Raw genomic sequence first — 25,999 nt, 5'->3', positions numbered from 1 at the left:
AAATACAATGTTTTTTGCAGAGAAAAAAACAGTAAGCAAAAAAAATTGCCCGTGAATGGAAACATTTCAAGAACATCTACCTGGTACTGTTCCAGGAACATGTATAGTTGCTGTACAGAGATCCGGAGGTCAGTCTCATTGAACTCGTATGGAATGTTCCAGCCTAAAGGTCCAAACTTTCTCCTCTCTTGGGTCAGGGCATGGAAGAAACACAGGCCATACAATAGCTTCTTGAACACAGCCTGAGAGGTGGATAAGAACAAATGAAAGATGTGATCTAAGATAAATAGTGGTGCTCGTATCCCACTGCTAAAACATACACATCCTGAAATCCACCCGCTGATGGAGCCATGGTAGACATGCACAGCAAGCCACCAAGACATGTTTGCATACTGACCGGCTTGCTGCAGCTGCCAAAAAACTCTGGGTCAGAGATGGGATCCATTAAGAAGGAGCGTGCAATGTTGGAGCGGAGACCTTTTGGAGCCTCGTTGGTCATCTTAACACCATTCTGGAGCACCGCCACAGGGAATGTGGGAGATGGGTAGCTAGTAAGCCACAGCCTGAAGTCTGGGTGGGTGGTATCTGGGTTTAGCCCCTGCTCACAGAGGCAAAAAGCAAGTAAATACATGCATATATTGGAACAAATTCACTTGCTGTGTACTGAAAAAGCACATGTCCTCACCTCACAAACTCTCTCCAGTGCTGACATCCATGAAGTGGCCAAGTGGCAGTTTTGCAGAACCACCCAGGTGCCCTCGTTAATGCCTGTCTGAATCATGCGCATAGCAATAGGACCTTGGCCTTGGCCCAAAGAGAGGGATGTCAGCTTGTTACCAGTAAAGCCCTGAGAGATAAGAAGAGTGGTGCACTTCATTTTTTAGCTGCTTTTTGACTGAGGTCTCTCTCTCTCTCTTTTTTTTTTAGACCCGGTAAATATTGAGATTGAATTTCTTTCATTTATAGAGGCAATTTTGTTTTTCATTTACAGTTTCATGCACACAGCAGGATGACAGCTATAGTTGTAATGTCTCTGTACCTTTTCATCTCCAAACTTGAGCAAAGCCGCCATGGGGTCGGAGCCAGGGGAAAGGATGAAAATAAGGGGGGCACAACAGTGGCTATCTACAAAGGCGTTACTTAAGTTAAAGGGTGGTGCTTCAATGAAGTGATGGCCCAACGTGTCTGAAACAAACTCCTGAACCATGGGAACAATCTGGGGACAAGTTAAAGGAATGTTTTAGAGGTTTTATGTAAAAAAAACAAGGTTATAAAAAGAGATCATTCCCCATGTAGACTGACTTTGTCTGGCCTGAGACAGCGAATCACCAGCATCTTCTGAAACTGGCTCAGCTTCTCCTGCCACTCATTAGGAAACTGAGTCTGATGGGGCTCCTACAAATAGACAAAACACAGTCAGTTTTGATTCACGATAAGTATGTATGGCAAGTACTTTTAGTTCCACACTGCATAACTTTCCAAATATTAATCCTGTCATGTGTCATAAATATATATTTCAAGCGAGAGCTGTAGAAAACCAGTAGATATTTTAATTCTGTTGATCAAAATGATCCTAATCAAATACCAGCTGAGGGACAATTACGTCAAGAGTTCTGTAACGGGCAAGGTTAAATCAGTGTAACCGTGCAAAAAAGGTGAAACTAAATTCCAAATGTTGAGGAGAGAAATATTGTATATAACTAAATATGCAAATGAAAAGCATGAAGAAAGGGAACAATTGGAAGCAGACCGAAATGGGGAAGAGAAGAAAAAAAAAAACAGAAATGGGTTTTAGGTCACAGCAATATGTTTGATTAATTAGTGGAACAAGTGCACCGGAGGAAGTGAGCAATGGTAGAAGGAACTTTTGGAATTATTTCCCCCAGGCTGTTTGTCGAGAGACTTCTGGCTATGTGTGTTGGCAGGTGCTTTGAGATGGATACACCTATTTAGGATCTCCTGGGGATTCACTGTGTGAACAGGGTGTGTTAGCGTGTGTGAGCCTGAGTGCCTGTGTGCTTGATTGAACAGCTGTTCTTACATCAAAATTGAATAAATGTGAATTCTACAACTGGAACAAACTCCATTTAATTAGACAGAAGTGTTGTGGCTGATTTTGTTGATTATAAATCAAAGATGGTTTGTGTGTACGTATGTGCGACGGCAAAGACACAAGCCTGTGCGCCGCACACATGTTTGAGTGCGCCACACATTGATTAAGCAGCTGTTCTTGCATTTAGATTGCATAGATGTGACGAGCACAACAGGAGCTGAATAGATTTGATTAGATTAGATGAAACCTCAGTTTGTGATTCTCTGCGTTTCAAAGATGGACAGTGTCTCTGTGTGCATCACAATCTGACAGGAAAATGTTTCCCTCTTCAACCTCCTTTGTTCTGTATGCCCTTTATATTCACTACACTTATAATAACAGAAAAAAGGTATCATAAAACAAAGTACAAAGTTAAAACTTCAATGTGTCATGGGATTACAGAGTCAGATAAATCAGATCAATCAGTGGCTTTAACAATTAATAAAAAGGCTCATTTGAACAGGGCCAATATTTTTGAATCAGACATTTTCTTGTACTATAGGAGGGTACGGTATGAGAAAACAACTAATCCTATGATTTGTTTGGCAGATCTATCATTAATTAAAAAAAATACAATATTTGAAGTGATGTTGTATTGACAAAACTAAAAAGAAAAAAGATAACAATGTAACGAATCAAATTATGGCATATGTGTGGAATCAAAATGAGAACACATGTTCTGATTAATAAAAAAAATCTAGCCAAGACAAAAGTAAAGGTGGTAAAATAGTCAAATTCAGCACATATGCTACCTTAAAGCATACATGCTATACTGAATGTATAAACTGAACTACTCTGCATCCACATTGTTCCCAGGCAGGGAAGGGGGGAGTGGCGCTGCACCCCAGTTGTGAGATTCCACAGAGCCACCCTGCTAAGCTTAAAGGTGGGCGAAGCTGGCCCTGTATTTAATGCTGCTATTTTATCTCATTCACTGTTTTCCCAAGGTTTGATTGTTTTGCCTCTGCACAGCCAATCAAACACTTTTACTCATATTAAGAAGAAATTAAGACTGTGTTTCTTGTTGTGTTTTCACCAGCAAAGCAGCAACTTTTACTCTAATCTGTGTCTACAAGACAAGCACTTCCACAAAACTCAATGCATCCATCAATCTTCTTCCACTTACACATCCAATTCTGGGCCTGGAGTCAATCCCAGCTGCCACAGGGAAAGAGGCAGGGTGCACACTGGACAGGCTCACAAGCTTGTTACAAGGTGACACACTCAGAAACACAACCATTCATACCTACAGACAATTTAGAATCACCGGTTAACATACACGACTGTTGTTGTGATTTGGCGCTATATAAATAAAATTAAAATGAATTGAATTGAATGTCTTTGGACTGTGGGAGGAAGGCAGAATACTCATAGAGACCCCACTGAGAACATGCAACCCCCACACAGAAAGGCCTCAAACAGCTGGTGGTCCTTTAAACCAGGAAACCACCACAATGCAGCCCGCAGAACACAGTCTGCACAAATAGCACAGACCGATAACACCCACACTGAAAAATAATTATAATATTTTGTCGGTTGTACGTCAAGTAATTAATCTATAAGGTTTGGGTAAGAGGGCGAGATGAAAAACATAGAAACAAACAAAAAAAATTGTTAAATCTTTCGATGTACATATTTCTTTTCTAAAGTAAACTTTGGGTCAGTGGATCTAATCTATCAAACCAACAGACTGCAGTCAGATGTTTTAATTTCAATACTCTGTTGAGACCAAAAGAGGCCCAGTTTGATGTAAACTGTAACCAAACTCACTTCCACCTAGAAGTTAACACACTTCCTAAAATATGACACAAGTCACACCAGCTAAATTAATGTTTAATATTGATTAACTTTACATTTTAGGATGATTTACTGCCCCTTTGGCTACGTTCACACTGCAGGTCTTAATGCTCAATTCCGATTTTTTGATCAAATCCGATTTTTTTTGTCTGCTTGTTCACACTACAAATAAAATGCGACAGCAAACGCGCTCTAGTGTGAACGCTCAAAGCGGCCCGCATGCGCAAAAGAAGACGTCACACACAACGCGCTCTGTTTAGACCCAGAGCAAACAGTATTGTTTGACTGATGGCCGTTAATATAAAGACTTCGGATTTTACGTTTCCCAATTTTTGCTTTAAGTTATTTTGTTATTTACATAATAATTTAGATAACCTAATAATGATCCTTATTGCTGTTTTAGAGAGGCGGTGCTTCAAAGGATAGTTGCAGATTTCTGTCAGAATCTGCAGATTATACAGTACAAATAAAATGTTCACGTTTCTCCAACGTTGTCTTCCCATCAGTTTCACTGACATCTACACTGGATGGCCAGGAAGCGTTCGCGATGTCTTCTCCGGCGCTGATAATTGGCGTCTGTCTTGTGTCAGTGACGTAAAAGACGGATTTAATGCGACATGACCGTTCAAACAGCAGTCGCTTTCTAAAACATCGGATATGTATCGGATTCAGTACCACATACGAAAGTGACCCAGATCGGATTTGAAAATATCGGATTTGTGCCGTTCACACTGTCATACCATGATCGGATATGGGTCGCATAGGGTCAAAAAAATCGGATTTGATGCGCTTTCGCCTGCAGTGTGAACGTAGCCTTTGATAGCAGCTGATCTGTATTTTTGGGTTGGATTCTTTCTCATCTTCCTCTTGACAATACCCCATATAATCTCTTTGAGCTAGCTGGCCAATAAAGGAGACTAACAACATGGTCAAAACACCATTTGGTAGCAGTTTTGGGACTGTGGGCAGAAGCAAACTTCTGCTGGAGAAAAGAAAAATCAGTATCCACATAAAGCTTGCTGTAGATGGAAACATGAAGTGCTCTGGTAGATGGCTGCATTGACTCTGGACTCGATAAAACACAGTGGGCCAACCACCACCAACATAAGCAGATAACATGGCACCCAACACTGGCCAACTTCACTGGATTTGAAACACCTTTTGATTCTCTCCACTCTTCCTCCAGACGCTAGGATGCTTTGATTTCCGAATAAAAAGCAAAATGTACTTTCATCTGAAAGGAGGACTTTGAACCACTGAGCAAAATACCAGGTAAAATATTCTGATGTGGTCTTTGGCTCAGACAGTTGTAGCTCCATTCCTGTGCATGGAGGCAGATTCTACTTCTTGAATCAGCAGTCTTCCCTATAATTGTTAATACTGCCAATGCAATGGTGCCAATAACACACTGAAATTCTGATTTTCATATGCTATAAACCATAATCATCACAATTAAGAAATAAAAAGGCTTGAATATTTCATTTCAAGTGTACTTAATACAGACTACATCAAAGTTTAATTTTCTGAGTTAAAACTAGAACAATAAATGAAAAATGTCATCATACTTTTTTACTATATTCAACAAACCCAGCGAGAGGTGACTTACTGGGCTGTCGTAGACCTGTTTCCACTCATTTCTGCAGCGTGTCAGGTCCTGACGCAGGCCTTTGAAATGTTCCATGGCATCCAAGCGGCATATCTCATCCCAAGACTTTTTAGAGAGCCAGGTGCAGGGATTGGAGTAGGGGTTGTCCAGGCCCACACCGCCCGTTAGAAGGAAGCGCCACTCCCCCTCATCCACCTAAAACATTAATTAATGACATGGCCTGTTAACACAGCAGCAGAATGACCAGAATTTGTAATTAAGTGGATTAATGCTTGACAATTTGGGGGATTATCTTTGGATAAGCAGTTTATGCAAATTGGAAATAGAAGAAACAGATAATCTAAAACAATCCTCGAGAAGACCAGAGCTGAAAACTGACACTAAGGAGCTTGTTTGATTATCTAATCACTTATTTAAAAAAAAACCCCAAACAATATGTGTGTGTTCTCCACTATCAAATGTGTGTCTGTGCGTGTGTGTGTAGATTCCTACCAGCTTGCTGTGCATAAGCAGGCTGACAGTGAGGCAGAAGGAAAAAAGTAGCTTATCCTTCTCAAACAGAGAGCGACACACATTCACATACAGTGTGTAGGTAAAGTGGTCTCTCAGGATCTGCAGTCTGAAAAAGAGACGCATGCCATCATTTAATAATCTTGTTAAATACAAGAAATCCCCTCACACTAATGCACCATTACCAGCATTGCATTTTATTTTTTAACAGAGACCTTAAAGCACTGTTTTGGTGACCTGCAGGAACTAGTATTTTGCTAGTACATTAGTCAGGCCTGCCTACCTCTGCTCCAAGTCATCACTCTTGTCTGAGCTCTCAATGGAGCTGATGAAGAGGTTAATAAACCAGGTGAGGGAGTATTGGTACATGGGTTCAATGTTAGCCAGGTCAGCAATAGAGAAGAACAAGATTGCCGAATGCACGGCAATAGGTGTGTAACCCATGCGGGTCTCATCAATCTTCTTCTCTGTCACCTCGGCCACGGCCTGCTTCTCTGAGATTTCGTTGGCAAGCACCTTGGAAGCAGAGAGGATCTCGACGGCAGTCTCATCCTCCAGGATGTTGCCCTGAGAGGAGGACAGGACCTCTAAGATTTTGTCCTCGATCTCCTTCAGCTGTCTGAAAAAAAAAAAAGAAACTCTGAATTATCAGTCTATAGTATTTTTCACTCAGGGAAGTAGAGATTTTATTGAATTAGTTGAATGGATTTGACCTTGGTCTAACATATGCCTCTGTACCTTTTGTTCTCTGCTCCCTGTAGAATGAGAGCCTGTTTCTCTTCTTCCAGGTCAGGCCTCTCCCGGGCTACTACAATGCCCAGTAGCTGGTCTTGAATGCCCTCTGGAGTGATCATGAAGTTTAGCAGGGTCACCTACATCACACAGAATATCCACTTCACATACACTATGGAGACATAATCGTCGAAGAATAGGTGATGTACGTGTGTATGTTTCAGAGGAAGGTGCCCGCCCTTTTTCTCAGCCATTAAAGTGAAGTGTTGATCGTCTCGGCTTCAGAGCTGCTCTCCTGGCCAAACCTCCTACCCAATCAATTCCAGTAACTGCTTCAGCCTTGGCAAAATACAGGTAGGATGCATTTACTTTTTTCCCCTTTTCTGTGGAAAGGTGTTGCAGCTCAAAGTGAAGGAGTGTCTTTTACCACAGGCGTAGTCATCCGGCGCTGCACTTACCCGGAGGTTAAAAGCCTATATATGCTATCTACTCTCTGCCCTAATAAACGAGTGCACTTCTTCGGGGCTTAATTCCATTTCTATTGATGCCGTGAGACCTACTCAGCTGGTGGTAAAGACTCAGAGCCCGTATAAATCTCCAGTTTGTCCTTTTCACACATACACCCTCCTTTGCCTCGCCTCGTCCCTTGCGCTCCTAAGGGCTTTTTTTTCTAGATGCTTACCCTCTTGTATTTGGAGCTATTGCATTTCAAATAGGGTTTAATGGGAATCATGGAAGCTCATAGTGTACTGTACAGAAGACAAAAAAAAAACATTTAAGCAAAATGAGGGAAAAAAAGGGAAGAATTGAGCCAGCTGTGAAAAATGAGTTGAATCAATCTAATGGCTGCCCATAAAGAGGAGAGCCCCTGCAAATAGATGCTTGAAATGTGATCTTCTGTAATGCTTTCCAACCCCTTGCCTCTCAGTAATGCAATTTTCCTTTAATGCTCCTTTTCTTGGAATCCTTTTTTCAGGGTGGATGGGGGCTGTGTTCCATTGGGAAGGTGATATAGGTGATATCAGTGAACAATGATTCACTGTGTTATTGAGGTAAAAATGTCATTTGGGTGGTATCAATAACTAAGAGCCAAAGAAGAAAAGTAGATCTCATCTGCTATCAAATGAAAACTTTAAATAAAAAAACAAAATGAAAATCAAACCTCAGTTCTAAATGATGCTATTTATCACTATTATATTGATATTTTAAAGGCAGAAGACTGCAGATGACTCTGTTGGTTTATGTCTGTGCTTGTCTTTTATTATTCCCTTCTTTGTTGGCTACGGCTCTGTTGTGGTAGATACATCTATCCTTAGCTGTGACACAATTAAAGGGTTGTAGCTCCATCTGTGTGGAAGAGGTTAGTACAGAATGCATGGAGGACTGCATACGGCTTGTTACAGCAACACTGAAACTTGCTGTAAACAGCACTGTTATGTGTGGTGACTATGAATGCTGTCCTCTGCTTTAACTAAAGGTGGTATCAGATTTACGTCTCAGTGATGAAATATGTTGGATAGAAAGTTTCTCTGTGTGTCTCCACAACGTAGAATGAAAACATTAAAGCTAATCACCGGGAATTTTATCCATTCAAGTTCTTTCTGGATGCTCAGATACTTGATCCAACAAGCTGACCCGTGAAACTCCCAGCAAGCCATTATAATGAAACTGCAGCAAACCTGCACTACCAGTCCTGCATCCTACTGCACCTTCCAAATGGACTTCAGTACATGAAAAAAGGTTTCATAGTTATAAGTACTGCACTTTATACTATAGTAGGGAGAAGAAAAGCAGAACAGTGGTGACGGCAGTATCGCTACAGTACCTTGACAGAAGTCTCAGGCAGGTAGTGAGGGTTGCGTAGTTTGGTAGTGATGTAAAAGCGAAAGTCAGGAACATATTCAATGGTAGAGTCTCCTAGACGGATGCACATTGCACCGCCCTGTTTAAAGGTCTGTCGAAGCAGCAGAGGCTCCAGGATGGGATCCAGCTCCTCACCGACATTCTCCAGCAGCACTAACAGAAAATGTTCAAATCAGTGTTTTTTCTAATCAGCACCTGACCTCTTTCAGGAGAGAGACATCTTTATAAATATAATAAGCTGTCAAACTGTCCAAGGCGACCAACACTACTGCCTCAACAGCTGAGCTGCTTCAAAGCTTCAAATATTTCCAAATTCTTCAGCCCACACAAAGCATTTTACCTACAACACCTTTACCAGTCTCTTATAGATCACCAGTTAGCCATTTTGGCAGAACTGGGAGAAACACGCATTCAAACCCTGCACGGTCGCCTGCTCTACCTGTGAAAAAGAGACTCTTAATACCAAATGTTTCACTTCCTGGTTAAAAATACACTATAAATGGTCTTTAATCTGCTCTTTTGCCTTTGATATTTAATTCTTAACCCAATTTAACTATATAATACAACTTTTTTTCACCATTATCATTTCACTGTTGCCATGTTTCATTTTACATCTCTCTCTTATATTAGTTTTATTCTGTTGTTTTGATTTAAATGCACTGTACTGCATTGTGTCACGGCTTGTCATTTTACTTATTTCATGGTGCATTTATTTCATGCAGGACTCTCACTTCATGTCATTGTGGCCATGTTCCTGCCTTTGGAAAGTACTCTGCATCTTGCTTGAAAATGTTCTTTCAATTTAAAAATCTTTAAAATCATATTAAGGAGCAGTGGGAGACCGTTCCCAACAACGAAAGTTTATACTCCATACAGAGACTTGTAATAGTTGTGCTGATGCATTCCTGGCTCGCATAAACTATATATTATAAGTTATGTGATGAATTAAAGTTAAACTCACACTGTCTTTCAGCTTTCTGTGATTAGTACTCAACCGTGAACTTCCACTGCAGTTGCATACATGAGTAATATCAAGAAATCAGTGAAGCACATGAAAATGCAATCGCCTTACTCCCATGACATCATTATTAATACGATTTCACATTAAGTATGATAATGCTCTTCTCATGTTACCAACATCAGCCCATCTATAATTGACATTTTGCCTTTAGGTGGTAACTAACTTTTTCTTCAGTTTTCAGATGGAGTGATGAACTTTCTCTTACAAGTTAGTTACCAAAGCAGGTCAACCCTTTATAGGCATAAATATTTAATATAAGTTACCAGATTAAAAAGCATGTTTTTAAATTTAATAAACATATGCATATCCTAGGAGATTTGCCATGAAAGCACCAGCCCAACCGTGCTAAAAGAAAGAATAGTAGTGCATCATCAGGATTATAAGCGGCAATACAAACAGCAAGAAACTAAAACTGTGAAATAAGAAAACAGGCTGTGAAGGATGAAACTGTACCCTCAGGGGACTCTTTTGCACCGTAAAAGGACAAGTTACTCTCTGAGCTGTTAGCCTCGCAGTCTTTCAGTAAGCAAAGACCTAGTGGCTGGCTGGGTCAGCTCATTATTTAGATGTCTCTGTAATGGTGGTGCAGCTTTCTCTGTTTCTGAGTCTTAATTCCTTCTTGAAGTTGCCCCCCGTGGCCCCTTCAAAATAATATGAGAAGCAATTATCTACAATATTATACCACAACTTTTTTTAAATGTTGTATACTTTTCTATGAGACATGGTGGGCTGTTTTCTGAAACCAGTCTGAGGACCAAAAGGTCACATCTACACAGCAGCACTGGGGATTGAATGCTGTTCCACTTCGGGGCTACAAAGATGAATAAAGTCAGACACAGAGACACATAAACTGGTCCAAAAACATCATCACATCTGCCTACACATCTCAACTTAAGCATAACACCGGGCAGGAGAAAAACTAAATGCAGAACATATAATAGATTTCTCCTGTGCTTTTATGTGATCTATAGTTGTCTGATACATTAGACCTGAATAAAGGCTCACTCAGGAATGTCTCACTCAGAAACAGTGCTTATTTCAATTTCGCCACTATAGCACAACAGAGAACAAAAGAGAGCTGCAGTCTTGGGGCAGCAGTAATTAGTTTCTGTGGTGAAGAGAGACCTCAGCAGGCAGTAACAGGGAGTGCAACAGTGGTTGAGGCAGCCATGGCAGACGCATCGAACTAGAAGAATTCTTATGCTTACCTGGTGTGCCAAACTGGATGCAATTCTCCAGAGTGCGTACAAAGTCAGCATCGCTCAGTTTAATAACATGCAGGTTATTGGCCTTCTCCATATTTTTCACCCATTTGTTGGCCTGGCCTTGGGGATCGATCATCAATGGCCACCGCCTGGCATTACTACACACACACAAACACACACGCAGAGCAGTGTGTGATCAAATGAGGCCACCTTGGCAGTGAGAGAGATCTTTTTAACTGTGAGACATATGGGGTTGGGGGGAATGCTGAAGAACAACAACTGCGATACAGAGAGCAGCTGAGAGGTGAAAACCGACTGAGCACAGTTAGACAGCTCGCAGCTGGATAGCACCCCAGTGGCAATAGTACTGTGATTACAGCACAATGTTGTTCTTCGTTTACACAAACAGTGTTATTTTTTTAGTGCACCTTTAGTGCACCTTAAGGATGTACCGGGGTACCATTCATTTTAGACAAACTGACCAATTTAATCCTGATTCTTTGTTAATCCACATATACAGCTGACCTCAAACACTGCATCTAAACACATTCCTGCAGAGTAATAAAAGACCCTTGTCTCTATTACAGCAACAATCCAAAGGTGCAGTGCACCTCTAAAGTGCTTTGGTGAAAAGCCTATTTCAAGTTCTCTTTTCTCATTCTATTTTCTCATATTATTTTTATATTCTATTTTCAAAATCCTGTCTTTCTCCTTTCAATTTAATTCATTTTTCTGTAAAGAATTCACATACAAGATCATTTAAGTCAAGTGCATTTAAGTCACAGTAAATACAATGTTAAACATTACAGTAATATTTGGGCCTTTGAAAGTTGGACTTCAGTACTCACGAGATTATGATTGCGTTATCTATGGAGAAGCTGTCCGATGGCAAGCCAGCGATGGTCCACGTGCGAATTTTTACTGCATCACCCAGGGATTTCATTAGAGACATGTTGCGGGAGCATGGGATCCCTCTGCTCTTACAAAGATTCATCCACTCCTGTGTCTGATCCTGGAAAGCAGCAGATTACTAGTAATGACTTTCTTCATTTTCCTAGATGCAGACAAACACACTAACCTGCTACCAAATACATCACCTGCCCATTTTACCTGAAGACACTGGTGTACCCAGTCTTCTTCTTAAATTTCTGACAGCTTAGTTTACCTAGTGTGTTAGCAATACTGAAATTCATCTTTTGGATTAAACTGCTCATTAGCATTTCGCTTTCAATAGCTAATATTAAAAATACTGGTGACCACTAGTGCTACCCTTTAGTCTCCAGGCAGATACACCTATGGCAGGGGTCAGCAACCTGCGGCTCCGGAGCCGCATGCAGCTCTTTAGTCCTTATACTGCGGCTCCGCGTGGTTTGGGCAAATAAATCAGAAGTATTTAGCTGAAGTGTATTTTATTTATGTTAGTTCTTTTTAACTCATAGTTCTAAATTGGAAGATTATTGTGATAAAAATAAAATTATATTCTATTATTTTTTCATCGCTCAAAATAAGAGTCACACTCCCGGAAGCCGGTGTACCCGCCGAAACGCCGCACATTTATCGAGACCTTCAACCCCAGGTAGGCCAATTATGAATCTTCGGATCCACATTATGTCAGCAGCTGTTCTCCACCGTGAACTATGTTAAAGACAAACACCGTTCACACCTGACAGCTGACAGCCTACAGTCCTGCGTAAACTGACTTGTATAGCCCCGATTTGCGGACTCCGTGCGCAGAGGTTCAGGAGCAGAAGTCCCATTGTAAACAAATCACGGTAGACCCGACGATGTTTCCATGAACACGCTTTTGAGCATCTCTTTATTGAGCACTTTTCACAAACGGTTGCTGTACGCATACAGCCGGCTGTAGCTTTTCAGCTCACAGCCCGACATACACCACCAACAACACAACAGCACAGATAGCGCAGACGTAAAGGCAGCGAGGCGTGATTGCGGGTGTCGCTCAGGTGCGTCCGCCTCCCCTGCAGCGGCGCTGCAAACCACGCCCCACCGCACGCATTAACCAGGTAAAATACATATTTAGGCAGAATTTTGCAAATATCTATTTTTCATTTTTCAGCAGCATAGAGCTTTTGTCCAATTATTTTTTAAGAGTCAGGTCAAGGCTCCAACAGCCCAAAGGCGATATAAGGGTGGCGGCTGACAACAGTTTTTGTTTGCTACATGGATCATTTTAGTTCAGCTGGGTGTCTTTCCTTTTGTTATATTTCTTTAAGAGTTCAAAATGTGTTGATTACATAAATATAATTTAATTTTCTCTGTAGCACTTCATGGATTTCATAAGCAGCACACCTTAGTTGTTCACACAAAGCATAAAGATAAAAAACAATATATACAGTGTTATCTTCATTTTAGATGTCAAAAAGTATTTGCGGCTCCCAGTGTTTTCTTTTGCGTGGAAACCGGGTCCAAATGGCTCTTTGGGTGTAAAAGGTTGCAGACCCCTGACCTATGGTATCAATTTCAATATCCTACATCGTCTTGTTCTTAAGTTATCACATTCACAACATTTTCAGAAAACTTATTCTGCCCAGAGAGGTGAACGTCACTGAGATTTGAACTCATCTGACATTTTTAGTAGATGCACATATGGTACAAAGTTTCTGTTTTATTTATATAGCACCAAATCACAACAACAGTGACCTCAAGGCGCTTTACATTCTAAGGCAGTCTTGGCCAACTCCAGGCCTCGAGGGCCGGTGTCCTGCAGGTTTTAGATCTTACCCTGGGTCAACACACCTGAATCAAATGATTAGTTCATTACCAGGCCTCTGGAGAACTTCAAGACATGTTGAGGAGGTAAAAGCCATTTAAATCAGCTGTGATGGACCAAGGACACATCCAAAACCTGCAGGACACCGGCCCTCGAGGCCTGCGTTTGGACACCACAGTTCTAAGGTATAGACCCTAGAATAATACAGAGCGTTCACCGTGTTTTCAAGTTATCGCATTTATAAGATTTTCAGAAAACTTGAAACTTTGTTCACAAATGTAGGTGTCCTCGCTACCTGCCAGCTCGAGTGACAACAATACACAATCAGCCTTTTATAGCAGAGGGGTAAAAAGAGTCATTAACCTCTTTTCAATACAATCTAAGGTCTGTACCTGTCTGTAGCTTGACGTGAATGCTCCCAGGTAAGCTACTATGCCTGCTGAGATGAGGATGTCCCCAATCAGGTTATTGTAGAGGTTTCCAAGTTGTAAGGCCATTTCACTCCAGCGAGTCTTCTCCCCACCCAAACCTCCAATGAGCTGCTCTGCTCGCTCCAGCTTCTTACTGCAAAGATCGACCTGGAAGATATCATTACAAAAGGAAACTGAACAACAGTTCAAAAACATTGTACTTGATTCCTGTCTGTGCCATATTCTTTCCTTTGTTGTTTTTCTTGGTGTTGATGAATAACCACATACATTTGTATACATTCAGTGGAGAAAATACTGACTGTTGTATTTTAACATTTACAGAACACGTCTGTGATATTGACAGGTTTGATCACTTCCAGTGATCAGATCTGTGGAAGGAAAGTCACTGTTCAAAATTTCAAATATGGCAACTATTAAAATCAATTGGTTTCTCCAGCAGAGATAGCAAACCTGACTCTCTAGGTCAGCTTTCTTGTTTTTATTGGCATCCAAAGTCTCCTGAAGCTTTCCAAGTTTATCTTGGACTTCTTTTAGAGCAGCCTGCTTTTTCCTCAAGCCCCCCATGGCCACCTGTAGCTTCCCTTGAGCCTGTGCCAGCTTCTCTTTCTTTGGAGCCACCACCTTGGCAACTCTAAAAAAAACATATAATCTATCGTCATAAATCTAAATGTGCAATACATAAGAATAATTTACTAGATATGTGTGAAGTATAGGTAAAACAAACCATTATGAGTTAGTTTATCTGTACAAAAATACTCATCTATACTGCATGAATATAAATTAACAGACATCAAAGTTCTGTAGCTTCTTGACTGCTTTTGGAAGATAAAAGATGAAATACTTCATACAATACGTGGCAGTATGAAAATATGAATTACGTAATTTCTCATCTTATTGTTTTTAAATTAAGGCTTTTACTCATTGACTGTGTCACCTGATGCCACCCTTATAATGAAACTGGATACTGTTGTTGAGAAATATTAAGAATTTCACTGCAGAGAGGAAAATTAAATTTTATGGCAAACTTTGCATCAATAAATAAAAGTAGCATTTAAGAATGTCACAACAATAATGATGTTAACATTTCCTTTTCAATGAGTCATATCTTGGAATTGGCCTTGCAGATGAATCACTTGGGACCTGGCATATTCATGGTATACAGCCAGAAACTTATTACCCCTTTGAAGCTAACTAAGCCTCATGTTAATCACTAAGACGGATGAAAAGCTTGCCCAGGCTTTGTGCATATACATTAGTTTTCATAACTAAGAACACAAGAGGAGAATATTACTTACTTGTCATACTTGTCCATGGCACAAACCCACTTACACATACCCTCAGCTGCAGTGGATGCAGTTCTAATCTTTTCTGGCACAAAGTCTGGGTTGGTAATGTACTTGGTGCGGATGATGGCCATAAGATTTGGAGGAATGTTATCTTTGTCATACTCATGGAGGCTCTGGAGAAACCTTAGGTCTCCCAGAAGCTTTTTGGCTGGGCCCCAAAAGTCTTCCACTTTTTTACCAGAGCCTGAGGGGTCCGGCACACGATCTGGTTTGATGCCTTTAAGAATGCAAATTGCCTCCATAACCAGCTTGACTGCTGTGGGTGGGCTTTTCATGGACTTCACCACTGTGATATCCTGTTAACAGAATCATTAATCACTATTTGCTGTACACTACATTTAGCCTTTGAGCCATATTAAAATATTCAGCTTTTACCTGAGGGGTCAGAGTATTCAACGCAGCCAGGGCTGACTCCAGGATGGGCATAGCTTCAGCCAGGTCAGCATCACATTCATCCTTGATAGCTTTGGCAGCCATGGCTTGTTCGTTGGCCACTGCTTCATCTATCTTCACCACCTTCTCTGTCTCAGCCACCTCCACAGATTCATGTTCAATCACCACCATCATCTCATCTACCTCTTTGCTAGCTACAAGCAGCTGTGGCTGTAGAGCCTCTAGCTCAACTTGCATGGTAGCCACTTGTTCTGCAGCTGACTCCAGCTTTTCCAGACCGACCTCGTAGCGACTTTTCATCTTCATCACCTCACTGAGCAAAGGACAGAGGGGTTAAAGGGAAACGCTTACTCATGCAAACTAGATTTTTGTGCTCCTTGATTCACATCAACTGATGAAGTCAATTTAAACTAAAAACTAAAAGCAGCACTTGAATGAAAAACATTACAAATTAATACAGATACATAAAATATATCTTGATCTTACGCTCTTCTTGTCTTCAGCAAAGCTTTGAAGGTGGAAATGAGCTCCAGATATGAGGTTGGAGTGACATAATTGTGACGCTGCAACTCAGTCAAAAAGCGGTGAGACAAATTAATGGTTGAAGTGTGGAAGCTCTTGCACATAGTGATGCAGCCTTCTCGGGCCTCTTCCGTCATCTCAACATCCTCCAGGAAGCGGCAGGCCACTGCCTGCAGGGCATCTTCAGGCCAAGTCTAACAAGGAAGGAAACAGGTTGTTTTCCTGTTTTTAACAGTTGTGCTTCCAGACATTACTATTTTCCCTCTGCTATGTGGTACTGGTAATGTTATCAGTTACTAATGAAGCATGGAGCATGAAATACACTACATGCTCTGTGTTTACTGGTCAAATATTAGTGCAAACCTCTGATGGGACAAAAAGCACAGCAAAACATGTATCTAACATACATACACTCACCTGAAACCAGTCAATAGTACAGCAGTTAATGAGTGCGGGGAAACGTCTCAAACGGTCCCTGAAAGCATCTCCAATGGGACTCATGGCCAGCACCACATGCAGCTGTGTGCGACAGCGCTCTAAGAACATGTTGAAAAGCGACAAGGTGCTGCCATCTGTTTGTTTTTCTCTATCACGCTGCCTGTCCAGCACACGCATTCGCTCACATATTTCCTGCTTCTCATCCACTGCAAACAGGTTGGGCACCTGGAAATAAGAAAATATTTACAAATTCACACATTTTCTCCTTGTGTCACCATCTGTTCACCTGAATGAAGTAGTCAGTCTCTCTATTCCATCCACTTTACCTCACCAGTGTTGAGCAAGTTACCAATGTCCTCCAAGAATGACTCCATTTTGATTTGAGCGTCTGTAAACAGGAAAACGCCATGAGCCTCTCCTTCCGTAGCCTTCCTCATGATTTGTTTCAGGTCATCGTGCCATTCAGTGGTCCCATAGGTCTTGGATATTTCCACCTGGAAAAGCTCTGCCACTGCCATGTAGGCTGCCAGACGGGTGAGAGACTGACGCCCACTCCCACCAACCCCTACCAGCAGGGCATGGCCACTTGGCTGCTTGAGGATGCGGGAAATCCGGCACACATGCTCAATGGCAAAACGGAAGAGCACCAGATTCATTGGTGCTTTGCTGGTGTTGTTGAACTCCTCCAAGTGTGATTCCACAACCTGACGTAGCCGATCTAAGTCATGAGCTTCACGGTAGCTGCGGTCCTCACCTTTGGGGTCATGGAAGTCACAAAACATGAGGCTGCGCAGGTCATCTTCAGTCACCTTTCCATCTTGGTCCTGGTCCAGATGCTGGAAAAGATGATGGAAGTTCTCCTTCATGTGAGTCTGACACACAACCTGTAGATGACTTACAAGCCAAGATCGATCGGTGTCGTGGACCAGTCGATCGTAGTACACCCTCAGGACCTAAGGATTAACAAGAAAAGGAAAGAAACAGACATGTGCAAAGACAGATATGGACAGATCTCAACACCAAATCTTGTTTGGCTTGACTGAAGCTATTTTATAATGTATTTCCACTTTCCACAGCAATACATTAGGTTACTTTAGTTATGCTGCTTTCATGTACCTCATACTGTTTGTTATGTACAACATTACCTCATGGACCCAGAGCCGTTTGACGACAGACTGCTCCTCTGCAGTCTCTGGCCGCGACAGGCAGATGCCCTGAATAACCCGGGAGACATCACGTAAATTGAACAAGTAATGGGACTTTGTGGGGGTTGGTAGCAGGTTCTTGGTGGCCTCTTGGTAAACTGACATAGTGCTATGGACGATCTGAGAGGTCAGAGCAGCAAATGCCTTGGGGAATGAAAACCTGCAAATCAAATAAATTCATTGTTGAGACCCTGTTCCTGAAGTTTAGTTAGGAAAATGAATCTGTAATTGTTGTTTTAACTAAACACTGAACTCATAAATATATAGTATTATTAAAAATCTTTCTTCAAACAAATATAACTGTTTTCAAAATGCAAAAACATCTTTAAAACATGTATATTTTTAAAATGCAGCTGCCATATCCTCCTGGATGAGTGCTAGGGGAGATCTGAAATCTGTCCAAAAGATCTGATTGCTTTTGGTCTTATGGTCTCTCAAGTAAACAATGTGGCAGAGCAAAAAGGGGGAGCAAAAGTACCACCTTTAATCCTCAAATGACTGACACAGACACTGATGTACAGAATAACTGGATCCTAGCTGGTATTTACTATATGATGCTCAAAAAGATCTTCTGCAGTATTGAGTAACTGATTATCCTGTATATGCAAGGCACGGTTATTTACACAGGTACATATTCTTGGTAAATTTGAATAAATGAATCACTGTCTCAACATCATAATTGTTAGTGTTACCGTATGGTAAAATGCCAATTTGTGATCCTGGAGAAGATTGTATACATGGTCTTCTCATCAAAGTCATTAATGGTGATCATGTTGAAGTGACGCAGGAACCGAGGAGTGACAGGGTTACGCCCCCCACCTAAAAAAAGCATACAACAAAATACAAACTGGAATTACTAACTCACAGTTTGAAGCCTGCATCAAGCAAGTAGTTTACATCCTTGTCTGTCCAGACTTACAGAGTATAGTGTATGTAGTAAAAATTTAAGGAATTTGTTCAAAGGGTTTGAATGCATTTTGTTCCAAAATGGAAGTTATCAATATATTGACATTTTACCAATATAATGAAGGGCATGATTCCAGTGAGAAACATACTGGCTTCCCTTTGAGACTGTTTTTACAGTCGAGTACAGAAGATCAATAGAGGCCACGATCACATGGTGCTACTGTGATCACCTGAAGCCCAGCAAAACCAGTATGGTTTTGGCAGACTACCAGGCAGCCTCCAGAGGAACAAGAGGCCTGCTGTCATAGTTTAATGCAGGGAAAGAAAGTGTAGAAGGTGGGCACCTAGCAGTTGAATCAATAAAAAGCTCAACTGAGGCCACAGTACCTCTCCTCTCTCCTTTACCTGAGATTGACAATCCCTCCAACCTTCTTGGATTGGGACAAACAATGGCCAGAAAAGTAGATTTGTAAAAATATTAATGTCACAGTAAAGTTAAAATCTAAACTTAACATACAAATTATGTATTAATAAAATGTATTAGTTTAATTAAAGATGTGAAATTTTGTAATATTTTTATTTGAATTCTTGAGATCGGTCATCTTGACCAGCTGTCACTGTGGCAGCTGGTAAACACTTGGGACAGCATTTAGTTTCAGTGGCTGCCACAGGTACGCAGACCTCAGAAAAACTAAAAAAAACTGTCAGCTCACGCATCACCAAAAATGTGGCCACCTGAGAGTTTGCAGCTGTAACTGCCAGCTGCTTCAGTGGAGGAGGTTGCCTTCATGTTTACACTGGTCCTTGTAGTGGAGACAGATGTGGTAAACATTTTTTCTATTTGTAAAAACCTTAAGGCAATGAGAAGCTCACAAAACAGCAGGAAATGGTTTGTGACACTGACTCAACAGTCGCTCGAGCAACACAAAAACAAAAATACTCACTCTAAAAACATTTTAATCAAGCACTGACATTTCTGTCAGTGTCTGATGGCGTTTCTAATTAACCTTTAGGTACCAGAGCGGCTACTTACCAGGTGGTCCCATCGCACATATGATCAGGATATCCGTCAGATTAATCATGGAGCAGTCCTTCAAGTCATACCAGTTCCAGTGATCAAGCCACTGGCGAAGCAGCTCCACAGGAGGTTGAGCACCATAAACCTCTCTCGCTGGCATGTTTACATCATCCACAAATACCACCTAATACGATGTAAGATTAGTATTCTTAAACTTAAACTGCATATACTAGAGAAAAACAAATTATTTGGTGTATTTAAAACTGTATGCTGCCACACTGAGTGCACACCAGCAAAGAAACAAGATGTTCAAACATAATAAAATGTAGGTGATACCATTTTTTTCCCCACTGGAGGGCCAAACACTCCTTTGCGTCGCTTATCTAGCTTGGACGTAATAATGTTTTGTGTCTGGGCAGCTGTAGTCTGGGCTGAGAAGTTGATAAACAATGGGGTGTACACATCCTTCTGTAGCTTATTCAACAGGAAGTCCTAGGCAAGAGATTTGAAATATGAACACAAGTTATCATCAGATCTCATGGTATGGGAGCATACGGTAAACAGTATATTACATTTCTTTCTTTGTTTATTTACCAGGAGCAATGCATCTTAATGGACATCAGTGTATCAAAAAAATAAACTGTAAACATGGCAGATTACAGCAAACCTGCTAGTTTACATCTATAGTTTCAGGGCAGGTCACATAATACTTTGTAATAAAAAAGATACAAAGATATACAGCAAGAGCAAACACTAATAACACATCACACAGAAATGTGTTAATGGTCAGAGATCTGGTGTTCTGTTAGTAGAAAGGGTGATGGTCACACCAACACATTCAAGTGCAACTTATTCCAGCTATTCCGTTTATTTACTTTTAGTGTAACTTTAATATAAAATAAATCACCTTCCTCTCCTTTCCTGCTGATCTTCTCTATGTTATAACCAGGTCTATATCACAGCTTAACTGAAACCTTCTGTTAACCTAAAAAGTCGATATCGGAGGCACTAAGTAAAAGTTCCTCTGGATATTTACACCAAATTGGCTTAATCTTTTGACTTCGATAGCAAGGTATCACACTCCAAGACATGAGACAAACAGATATCTTGCTCTTATACTCAGTGGAGGGTTTATACTTATAAAGGCTTTCTTTCTGGTTTATTCAAATCCTACAAGTGATTTATAAAGAACGGGGTATGTCAGTAGTAGTAACATTTCTAGAAAATTATTAACCTTGCTGATTGCTGCACACTCAAAAAAAGAAAAAAAAAACTGTAGTGCTCATTTTCACCCTATTTTAAATTAGCATACCAAAAATACCTGTTACAAATACACATAAAAATGATCATTTTAAATTTTATCTGGATAAAAGGTTGTGATAAGCTTTTTAATCTATATAAAATAAAAAAGTGGCTTTCAGTATGTATTTCATTAGAAAACATTCTCAGTTAATCCCTGAAAATGACTCCGAAATGAAGTGTGAAATGAGGTGTCTCCCTGAGGACAGGCTCTAAAATAATGTTACACAGGCTAAAACGGTAAAATCAGTGACTTTTTCAAACTGCATGAGTTTACAGAAAGGAAATTTTACTAAAAGCTGAAAATTGTTAGGGCTGTTTTTGTTGTGCATCTGCACTTTATTGTTGTCAATGTCTACGCATGGGACAGTGTGAAACGTAATTTGAATTCCTTTGTATGGCAAGTACATTTGAAGAAATTGACAAATAAAGTTTTCTATTCTATTCTATTCTAAAATAACTGGCACCCATTGAACAAACCTCCTTCTGTGTTTATATGTACAGAGAACATAGCATACATAGAGAGCTGATGCATTTTATTAGGATTTTATCTTTAGGTTCAGAGCACATCCTTAGCTTGCTTTCTGCATAAGCATATATTAAGTGGTCATATGGAGGTTGTCAAACTATTTGAATAATGTGCTGCTTAATCAAAGGGAGCGTGTGATGTGAATGATCACAAGATGCAGACAAAGTGCATCACCCTCTTCCCTAAATTATAAATCAGCAGCACTGCTCGTCTGAATCTCACCCTAGATTAGTGTGGTGCAGGTGAAGTAGTCGGTCGAGGATACAAGTGCGAGCATGGTGCCATACATATTCACATAGTCTGAGTGTTTATCACTTCTGCCAGATTTGGGATTCTGCCACGGTCTGCTGGTTATGACATGGGACAGAGCCACTTCAGCAGGCAGGCAGACAGACAGACAGGAAGTGGAGTACAAGGCAGACTCCCCAGTGAGATGATCTCCACTCACCCCAGAGTCTGAAGTTTGAACTTGCTAATGGATGAACTAATGAAGCAAAGGAATGGAGGACGGATTAGTCCTTGATATAAATAGTCAAAGCACTGCTGAGAGATACTCTGTATTCTTCCAAGGTGGTCATTTCACACCTGGCTTCTGTAGCTGCCTACAAATGATTGGTGTGCTCACAGCACTTACTCTAGCCTGGGAATGCAAGTCTTATAAGTTTAATCATCTGAGGTAGTGATACTATCAGTGGCACAGGCAATGTTTGTCTGTATCTGATAACAATTTATGTAAATAAAAAACAGCTTTAAAGTGCACAAGATAATAATAGCAGTTGTCCCAGTTTTGTCTCAGGGTGAAAAAATGTCATAACTAACAGACCCCATCAGAGTGAGCTGATTTTCTGTTAATTTAATCAAAATTTGAATAATCCTTACCTTTATATAATGCAATTTTTAACAGTTACAGGCCATCAAAGTACATACATATTGCTGTTTTGCCAAAGCAATATGTATTTCTCGTAGATGACTTATTTAATTGTTTGTACTATGTAAGATGTGGTTCTGACTGGATATTATCATCATTGTTTGTGGACATGTGACCTAAGTTAATGTCTTCTGAGCACTCATAACTTCTTAAGTACAGGAAATAGAAAAGTGCAACATTAGAGTTCTGAAAAATATGTTTAAGCTCTGTAAAAAAAATAAAATAAAATGCAACCAAATTAATTTTATGTACACTCCAAATGTCACAACTAACCACCTTCAACTGCAAATTAAATAGCTTTTCACAGAACTGTAGTAAAGTAGGAAAAACTATTATTGCAACCCTGAGTCTTCGATAAGTTTTCTGATCATTCACAAAAGAAAACTGAAAATTTTTAAGTCAGCTGCCCTGAAGTATACCAGGAAAGACTCCTGGGCAATCAGGTCGCCAGCTGTCTGTATCAGTGTTTGCAATAAAGTATAATCAAGGCATAAATTTTGAAAATCAGAGTTCAGGATGACATGTAGGAGCAAGGACATGTATGTATTTGCAGGTGAGGAGAAGAACTTGAACAGAGCCAGGTCTTATTGTGGGTAAGAGACTGGCAGCTAAGTTCTGGACATACTGTCCAAGGGCTTTGTTAGGCTGAACAGTACACTGTTCAGCCTGTTGGTTAAACAGTACACTGTTGCAGTAGTCTAGGAGGGAGGTGATGAAGATATGAGTGTGGGTTTAAGTCTGAGAATGAATGCCATTGTCTGGAGAAGTTCTTTGGGTGGTAAAAGGTAGATTTAAAGATGGATTTGACATGTGATGAGAACAAGAGAGCAGAGTCCAGGTTGACACCCAGTTTGCAGACTTCTACAAATGTGTGTGAAATGAAGCATCCACCCACATTAAGATGAAGGTGAGCCACTTTTGCAGGCAAAATTTTGGAAGCCACAACCAAGAGTTCAATTTTATTGTTCTTTATTTTGAAAAAGTTGGTTGAAATTCTGATGTCATTCAACCAGTTGACACAAACCAGCGGAGGGAGCTAATTGGACAATTTGTAGCTAAGATACAATAGAGCATCAGTGGAAGGTCACCATATGGTGACACAGTTGTTTTTGTTGTTGTTTGTTTTTAAGAGAATGAGGCAGAAAGCAGCTGTTACCATGTGAGTTCTACAGAGTTGCTGATGACGTCGACCATGATGGAGACAGGGTGGGTAGGGATAACTTAACAAAGGTTGTATTAAATGACAGCTATTATAATAATGTGGACTGTTAACATCTTAGATTAATTTCAATATCACATTCAAAAGTGGTTTTATTCTAAATGTAACTACAAATTAAGCACTAAGTAATGATTACATCCTTCTATTGTAGCAATGTAAAAAGTCTGTTCTTGTCTGACATTATTTGAACTAACAGCTTTCAGCTTTATAGAGTTTGCTATACTGTGTATATTACCTCAAATCAGTTTGCATAAACACAAAATACTGTAGTGCTTTCAAAAGGTTAGATGTGTAAAATAGATGTGTTGCATGACTCACTGTAATGTAGACACTCTTGCCAGTGCCAGTGGGACCGATGAAAATAGTGGGTTTCTGGTGAGTGACGAGTAGCTCCATCAGTGCCATGTAGCGTACTGTGTTCTCAGTGGGAACGATGATCTCATTGAACTGCATGTCCTTGCCTATGGGGGGAGCAGCCTTTAACTTATCTGTCCAAAGCTCCCACCTGCCCGGGCCCTGACATGGAAATAATGAAAAGACGAAACTTGCATTTACGATATAAAGCTCAGTGAGTGCTGGAGACATACAATACCAGACTACTAATCACAGATAATACTATTTGATGAAATGGCCACCGGGCTTGTGAACAGTTAAACTGCTGCTTAAAGCAGGAAGGAATTGCTCTCCTCAGATCACAAGCACAAAAAATAAGAGGGTACAAGGATCACAACCTGTTTGTTTGTGTGTGTGTGTGTGTGTGTGTGTGTGTGTGTGTGTGTGTGTGTGTGTGTGTGTGTGTGTTTCATCATCTGGTATGTTATCTCTCATGTACATATGTCCTTTTCAAAGCAGATATTAAGAATATCTCAAATATCCATGTTGAAAAGGGAACTAACCTTTTTCTAAGAAAACAATCCTTGAATGAAAAATAAGAATTTACTAGCAGCACATTAAAGCCAGGTGGAGGGATGTGAAAGAGACTGCAGTATGCAACCATAAAGGTCACAGACAGACAATAAATTACACTCCCTTTTCCCCAACAATCTCAGGGAAGGAAAGATTTATAGTGGTATGTCACTCCATCTAGATTACAAAACTCAGAGTTAAGTTCTTTTTTGTACATATTGTGATTATGGCAAAAACAAAACCACTGCTATCTTCAGTTTTCTTGTTTTTATTCTATTTTATTCAGGGTTAGGATTTATTCTAATCCTAAAACAGCTGAAATTTATATACAAGCATCTTATAAATATCATGCACAAAAGTATCTTACCTCTTGCACTCTTACCTCTTTAACGAAGCAGTACTCGTAGAGGGTTCCCTCAGTGGGTAAGGGGAGTGTCAGCTGATTCGGTGGAGCCTCCACAGTGACCAGAATGCCATGGTGGGATGCTGTCTCCTTACTTAAGGGGCCATTCATCACCTCTCTTACCAGAGCATCAAACTTTACTCGGCCCAAATCGTCACAGCTGGCCCCCACTGACCAGACCAGGCAGAACACAAACATGCCCTTTGTAAAAGAAAAGGAACATCATTACTGGTTTTGACTGCTCAAGCCTATCAGTATGGATATATGTTGTGGATATGATTCATGAAATCAATGGCGAAAGCTCAAAGTTCAATTTAAAAAAAAAATTACCCCTACTCAGGAAACTGGGGTTGTTTATGAGCTAATCACATCCCACTCACCAAGAACAACATTAAAATACATCGAAAAGAAAACTTTCCAAGACATTTAAAATTTGTCTGATGAGAAAAACAGCGTGGAGCCCCTCAGTAGTATTAATTCCTTAATCCTCGAGGAATCATCTCACTACCTGAGGCCAGGAGAAGCCCAGGACCCACTGCAACAGCATCTGACGATCGGTCCAAGGATTTAATTCAAATACTTAGGGTGTCTGTGCATCTCTCCATGGATATGCCTCCCCAGACTGTCACTGACCCACTACCAAACTGGTCAAACTGAACATGCCTTCTCCAGATCCTGCCTGTCACATGTGCTCATGATGAACCTGCTCTAATCTGTAAAAGCACAGGATTTCAGTAGTGGACCTGCCAATTCTATGGCAAATGCCAATTGAGCTCCATGCAATGAGCACAGGGTCCACTAGAGGATGTCAGGCTCTCAGGCCACCTTCATGAAGTGTGTTTTTGATGGTTGGTTAGGTGAAATTCACACTAGTGGCCTGCTGGAGGACATGTTTTAGG

General features: G+C 40.6%; 1 protein-coding gene across 2 annotated transcripts in view; it reads right to left on the bottom strand.

Annotated features, from left to right (window-relative positions):
• dnah7 (dynein, axonemal, heavy chain 7) overlaps nucleotides 1–25,999 on the bottom strand; it is a 75,365-nt gene that overhangs the window by 12,447 nt on the left and 36,919 nt on the right. The window contains exons 35-59 of one of the 2 annotated variants that reach the window (XM_025903745.1): nucleotides 25,080–25,301; nucleotides 24,110–24,307; nucleotides 20,153–20,308; nucleotides 19,832–20,000; nucleotides 18,585–18,711; nucleotides 17,833–18,052; nucleotides 17,014–17,640; nucleotides 16,667–16,912; nucleotides 16,214–16,443; nucleotides 15,710–16,040; nucleotides 15,284–15,630; nucleotides 14,439–14,619; nucleotides 13,950–14,135; nucleotides 11,675–11,838; nucleotides 10,830–10,984; nucleotides 8,563–8,753; nucleotides 6,744–6,877; nucleotides 6,289–6,624; nucleotides 5,988–6,114; nucleotides 5,496–5,690; nucleotides 1,303–1,395; nucleotides 1,040–1,216; nucleotides 686–847; nucleotides 398–598; nucleotides 81–242 (exon numbers count right to left, since the gene is read on the bottom strand). In XM_025903745.1, the coding sequence (XP_025759530.1) occupies nucleotides 81–242; nucleotides 398–598; nucleotides 686–847; nucleotides 1,040–1,216; nucleotides 1,303–1,395; nucleotides 5,496–5,690; nucleotides 5,988–6,114; nucleotides 6,289–6,624; nucleotides 6,744–6,877; nucleotides 8,563–8,753; nucleotides 10,830–10,984; nucleotides 11,675–11,838; nucleotides 13,950–14,135; nucleotides 14,439–14,619; nucleotides 15,284–15,630; nucleotides 15,710–16,040; nucleotides 16,214–16,443; nucleotides 16,667–16,912; nucleotides 17,014–17,640; nucleotides 17,833–18,052; nucleotides 18,585–18,711; nucleotides 19,832–20,000; nucleotides 20,153–20,308; nucleotides 24,110–24,307; nucleotides 25,080–25,301 (5,337 nt within the window). The remainder of the gene's footprint in view (nucleotides 1–80; nucleotides 243–397; nucleotides 599–685; nucleotides 848–1,039; nucleotides 1,217–1,302; nucleotides 1,396–5,495; nucleotides 5,691–5,987; nucleotides 6,115–6,288; nucleotides 6,625–6,743; nucleotides 6,878–8,562; nucleotides 8,754–10,829; nucleotides 10,985–11,674; nucleotides 11,839–13,949; nucleotides 14,136–14,438; nucleotides 14,620–15,283; nucleotides 15,631–15,709; nucleotides 16,041–16,213; nucleotides 16,444–16,666; nucleotides 16,913–17,013; nucleotides 17,641–17,832; nucleotides 18,053–18,584; nucleotides 18,712–19,831; nucleotides 20,001–20,152; nucleotides 20,309–24,109; nucleotides 24,308–25,079; nucleotides 25,302–25,999) is intronic. The other variant, XM_005450456.4, reaches the window with a different exon arrangement.

Source organism: Oreochromis niloticus, linkage group LG16 (assembly GCF_001858045.2).
Source record: "Oreochromis niloticus isolate F11D_XX linkage group LG16, O_niloticus_UMD_NMBU, whole genome shotgun sequence".
NCBI classification, from domain to species: Eukaryota; Metazoa; Chordata; class Actinopteri; order Cichliformes; family Cichlidae; genus Oreochromis; species Oreochromis niloticus.
Note: the sequence above shows the minus strand (reverse complement) of the source record. Positions and strands in the feature narration are given on the sequence as shown.